The sequence below is a fragment of the Podarcis tiliguerta genome, assembly GCF_965153285.1.
Source record: "Podarcis tiliguerta genome assembly, chromosome: 4".
In the NCBI taxonomy this organism is placed as follows: domain Eukaryota; kingdom Metazoa; phylum Chordata; class Lepidosauria; order Squamata; family Lacertidae; genus Podarcis; species Podarcis tiliguerta.
Window position 1 is genome coordinate 25,217,607 of NC_139537.1, and position 6,000 is coordinate 25,223,606.

Genomic DNA, 6,000 nt, shown 5'->3' on the forward strand with positions numbered 1-6,000 from the left:
AGACTGACATGCTAATCCTATCTTTTAAAGGGATATACAGTCATACCTCGGGTAGCGTTTGCTTCAGGTTGAGCGTTTTCAGGTTGTGTCCTGCAGCAACCCGGAAGTACGGGAAAGGGTTACTTCCGGGTTTCACTGCTCGCGCATGCGCAGATGCTCAAAATGACGTCACGTGCATGCGCAGAAGGGGCAAATCGCGACCCATGCATGCACAGACGCACAGACACAGGTTGTGTTCTGTTCATGTTGCGAACGGTGCTCCGGAACGGATCCCGTTCGCAACCAGAGGTACCACTGTATTACGGATATTACATCAAACGTTCCATTATTGCAATATACCTACGCAACATATACTACTACCCTTTTAGAATAACACAAGACCTACATCCTAAATATCATACAACGTGGTGGGTGTGCATTTATCAACGCACTGGGAACGGAAATCCCCGTACTGTATCAAGGAATTATCTCTATACTGTACCAAGTTAATCTCAGTGGGAATTAACTTCATAGAGCCATGTTGTTTGTTTTGCAAAAGTGTGTGTGTTGGTGGTGTTAATAGTCAGGATCAAACTTGTCTCTGCCTCTGGATGTTTTCTAATTTAGCACAGTTGGCAGCTCTTCAATGCCTAAACATGCTCAGGTATGCTTTTGAGAGTGCAATCATTCTGCTGAATGGGACAGGCAAATTCATGAAGCCTGATGTTGAGTTAAAAGAAAAAATAATTATCCACTCAGTCTCAGACATTTCAGTGACAATAACAAGTTATATCTTAAATGAATCTTGTCTTGTTGACCTACATGGGCGGCTCCCATTTTCCCTCAGTCCATCACACTGAATGTTGCCACCAGTTAGGAAAAGATCTCACTGTGTTGGCCAAGTGAGTGTGGATCCACATTCACAGCACACCCACTCACACACCCATGCACATGTGAGAGTACAACACAGTAGTAACCAACGTTTGCATGTGATGCTTAGAGCACATGTGCGCACAAGACAGCAGCTCATTATACCGCAATAACTGCAAAACCTGCTTGGTTTTATTGCTGTCTGGCTTTGAAACCTTCAACTCTGACAACATGCCAGGAAGGTGATACTTTTTTATGAAGACTCTTCAGATTGGTAAGCCGAACAGCTGCTGGGCCTGTTTTGTTACTCTTGAGCACCTATATTTCAGCAGCACCAGTGTGCTAGATGAGGTACAGCAAGGGTGGGCAGAAGCGAGATCATGAGTGATTTGCAGGAAATTGGCAAATGTTTATAATTCGGGCACTGTAATAATTGCAACGACCAAATGTTTCCCCTTCCCCAAATTAAGGCTGCATACACACCATACATTCAAACCACACGACATCCTTTAAAGACTCCTGGGAACCGTGGTTGGTTAAGGGTGCTGGGTAAGCTACAGTTCCCAGAATTTTGCAAGGGGAAGAGAAGCCATGTGCTTTAAATGTGCAGTGTGTACAGAATTTGCTTTATCAAATAAAAGTGGTTTGGGGGCTGGAGAAAGCAGATGTTGATTTATGTGTGAAAGGGCTTTTGTGCATACTGATAAGAAATGGTCTGAGCATGTGCTCATAAGCACCCTATTCCTTAATTCTTAGCTTATGTCCACCCACCTGAGTCACTGTTTGGCACCTGGCTCCAGTTGGCGGATGGCAACTTTCTAGCAAAGCAGACAAATGAAGGAGGTGCCATAGGCTATGTGAGTAACATAGCAATGAGCTCCTTCTCTGAGAATTTAACCTACATTAGAGTTTAATCTACATTAGACAAAGCTGTGGCAGGTAAGAGTGGGGAGCAAATATCCTGACAATGTGTAGATGGGCCAGAAAGGAGATAAGGAGTTAAAATCATTCAAGAAATACTTCTAAAAGAGTTGGAAACAAAGACCCAAAGAGAGGAGAGAAACTGGAGGAAACTGAGGAAAAATGAAGGGGCCATTGTTCCAGGCATAGAGAGAGCAGCCTACAAGAGGAAGACTGAAGTTCTGAACTGCATAAAGAGAGCTCAGAGCTCAGCTTGCAAGATCACCCCCAACTTTGCACACAAACCAAGTACATGCCAGGAAATTGATTGCTGGCTCAGTTGCACATCAGGCAGGTGGTCTGCCTTTTAAAAGAGGGATGGAGAGCCGTGGTCCTCCAGATATTGTTGGACTCCAAGTGCCATCAGTCCCCAGCCAGCATGGTCAAGGGTTAGGGTTGGTGGAAGTTGAAGTTCCACAGTATCTGGAGGGTCACAGGTTCCCCATCCATCCCTATTTTTATAGATATCATGGGTGATTGTCTACTCATTTTACTCAGAGTAAAGCCATCAAAACTAATGAACATGACTAAACTAGGTCCATTAATTCCAATGGGTATAGTCTGAGTAAAAGTGAGTTGAAGACTGCCCCTCTAAAAACAACACAAGAGTGTTTCTGCCTCTATCCATTCATTCATCTCTTCTTAATTTTTTAAAAGGGGAATGTTAGTGCAAAACTGCTCCAGGGAGTTGACAGGCTTTCCTGATATTATCATGCGAGGCCAGCCAGCCAGCAGCACCATGCACAACCAATGTCTGCTTTAAACTTGCAAAAGTAGTTTGATCTTGGAGAGCGATAGGGAGATTTGGACTGATAGCGAACTCTCTGGAAAGCACTTTGCGTATTTTCTCCTGAAGGTTAAGGCTGCAGCCATATGCACATTTACTGGGAAGGAAGCACCATTATATTCTATGAGATTTACTTCCAGGGAAGTATACACACATCTGGGTTGAATTTTGATTTAGAACATACAATAAGAGGAGCAAAGACCTCAGTGAAATTATGTTCTAGCTGTACTAATTTTGTTGGGTTCTTAAGTTTGGATGAGATTTTGGTTTGTACTACGTGCAAAAGAGATGTCGACCACAGTTCCAAGCATACATGGATAGGAATATTGTGCACTGTACTCCATGAATCTTTCTCAGTAAAAATACTTTGGGCTGCATTGTGCAAGGAAGCATCAATCAAACCTCAACACTTTTATCAGAGTTCAGCGTATCGGACCTTGTGCAAATGTCCTGTCATGAATGAACCAAGCAAACTGAGAGTCCCAAGCCCAGTCCTAAGACAGCCTAAAGTAGATCAGAAGATAAGAGTGTAACAGCGGATGTTCCAGCTGCTAAGCCCATAAGAAATCATATATATATACCGGCATGGCAGAGACATTGTGTCAGCCCTGCAGGCAAGTGCATTGGAACAAATGTTGGAGAGAATGGGATGGCTAAACTAGGAGACCGGAGATTTTCTGCTTTCTCCCTTGTAACAAAAGACATGTGATATTTTAACTCTGCACTAGAGTTCCACTGGAGTCCATTGGAATTTCACATGGGTTTTCCCCCAAACAGTAATAAGGTTAATAGCAATACACATTAGGTCTTACATCATCCTTCAACAACTGTGTACACACCACACAGTACAAACACATTTCCCGCCCCTTCAAGGTCCAGTCGTGGACGACTCTGGGGTTGCGGTGCTCATCTCGCTCTATAGCCGGCGTTTGTACGCAGACAGCTTCCCGGTCATGTGGCCAGCATGACTAAGTCGCTTCTGGGAAACCAGAGCAGCACACGGGAACACCGTTTACCTTCCCACTGGAGCGGTACCTATTTATCTACTCGCACTTTGACGTGCTTCGAAATGCTAGGTGAGCAGGAGCTGGGACCAAGCAACGGGAACTCACCCCGTTGCGGGGATTCAAACCTCTGACCTTCTGATCGGCAAGCCCTAAGCTCAGTGGTTTAGACCACAGCGCCACCCGCGTCCCTTCTTCTTTGGGTTAAGTCATGTGTTTTAAATGTATGGTGTGGATCTGACCTCTGTGGTGGCAGCTTGCATGTGGAACTCCATGCCCTAAGAACTCTGATTACCTCCCAGTTCCAATGAATTCAAATTGTAATACAATTAAAGTCAATAAAAGAAATAAAGGAGTGAAAAATACATTTGAGAATCACTATGAATATTTAATGTGGACATGCCATGGACCACCTGAATGAAGCTCAGGGACCACAGTTTGGGAAGCACTGCCATAGATTGAAAAATCATGTTTCTGATAATGCTCCAAGGCTTGGTTTGGGAACCTGTGTCCCTCTTGATGTTGATGGACTACAACGCCCATCCTCCACAATTATTGGTCATGCTGGCTAGGGCTGATGGAAGCTGGAGTCCAACAATATTGGGAGGGCCATAGTTTCCTCATCCTTGATCTAAGGCTTGCAGCTTCCTGAACATGCACTGTTTGCATCACTTGACAACGCAGCCCAAATCTAATCTGAGAGCAGAGGTGCATGACCAGTTTGGCTGCACTGAGTGCTGCAGAGGGCACCACAACAAGGACTCAGAATGGAGTGCAAGAAGCGCTGAATTTCGGCATTGCTGCTGAAATTTGAAAGTCCCAAGTTGACCACTGCTAATAATGAATCACCACTTCCATTCTTCCTTACGAAAACATTGGTCCCATTGCCTTTTGACAGTTTCCACTGCAACTGTGCCAAGAGAAGTTTTTCTAGTGGAAGTCATTGCGTTACCTCTTTCGTAAGCAATCAGTAGCCTTTAAGCATCCATTACGTTGGCAAAACCTTTGTCTCTAGTTAGGGAAAACTGAGAGAAGAGAAAGGTATAGGAGCAGCAAGGAGAATGGAAGGGAAAGAGGAAAGGCGAGGAGGACAAGGAGACAGGAGGGAAAGGAAGTAGAAAAACAGGGAATGGGGGAAAGAAGAGTTCAGAGAGGGAGGGAATGAATGCGGCAGGTGGGAAAGGAGAGAGGGAACATCTGGATGAGGAGAAGAAAGGAGAAAATGGCATTATTTCAGCTAGAATCCAAAGCAAACAGGAGGCCAGAGAATTCATCCTGGTTCCACTGAAGTCTGTGGTTATGCTTACCAAGCAGCTGAAGTTGGCTTCTGCTGGCCCAGGTGCCTGCCTGATGCATGCTCATAGCTGTGGTGTGCTTCTGTTAGAGCTCAGGGTCTGAAACTGCAGCCTGTGTAGCGTAAACCACTTCTTCAAAAAAAGCGGCGGGGGGTGGGTGAACCTGAAATAGCTTCTTTTTTTTTTTCTTCAGGAAGAACCCTGAAGAGGCCTCCTCATAGCTATTATAATAACTAAATATGATAGGTATGATACTTCCATAATTGTCAGGTATCTAAGCAGAGCTTTTATATTCAAATGACACATGTCACTGAATTATCAGAATGAGGCAAACTTTTAATAAAAGGCAGGCTTTAGATGGCTCATGGCAACATCAGCGTTTGTAATCATCACCATGTACTGAAGGATTCTGTCCGCAGATAAATTTGGGCTCAAGTCCAAAACCCCACTTAAATCAGGACCCTTGAACTGAAACTAACTTTCTCTCATTGACCAAGCACATTTAAATCCAGATATCCTAGTTTAATTGGATGCTGGACAAGGCTGTAAGAGACGAGTGGAGAACTTCCAGAAATTGCTGGACTAAAACATAAGCTTACTATTCACCATGTTGGCTGAAGCTGATGGCGTCCAACAAAAGAGGAGGCCCTCTGGGTAGTTCCACCTCCCTCAGAAGTTTGAGGAATCATGGGCCAGGAGAGGGCATTCTCTGTAACAGCACCCAAGTTGATGCATTTGGCTTCTTCACTATACAGCTGCCAGCAAATGCAGAAGACACACCTCTTTACCTTGGACTTTGATTCCTGAGACATGTTTTTTCGGGGTCCACCATATCCCTGTTATTGCAATCTGTTTTAACTGCTTTGAATTTTAAATTGTTGTAACCCTCCTTAGTACCTGCTGGTGAAGCGCAAGTAATAAATTTAACCACAACAACATATGGAGAGTAACAGGTCCTTCTTCCCGTAAGATGTCGGTCGTCAACTGCTTAGGATGGATATATTTTACACACTCAAACTCAGCAGTTTTGCTATCTCCATACCACAGATCTGTTAACACAAGAACACACTACAGACACACACACACACACACACACACACACACA

The 6,000-nt window shown here is 44.3% G+C and overlaps 1 protein-coding gene across 2 annotated transcripts in view; it reads right to left on the bottom strand.

Moving 5' to 3' along the window:
* Positions 1–4,996, bottom strand: part of FLT3 (fms related receptor tyrosine kinase 3) — a 56,862-nt gene extending 51,866 nt beyond the window's left edge. The window contains exon 1 of one of the 2 annotated variants that reach the window (XM_083437050.1): positions 4,908–4,996. In XM_083437050.1, coding sequence (XP_083293176.1) covers positions 4,908–4,962 — 55 coding nt within the window. In that variant the 5' untranslated portion in view covers positions 4,963–4,996. The remainder of the gene's footprint in view (positions 1–4,907) is intronic. The other variant, XM_083437049.1, reaches the window with a different exon arrangement.
* Between the last annotated feature and the right edge of the window lie 1,004 nt (positions 4,997–6,000).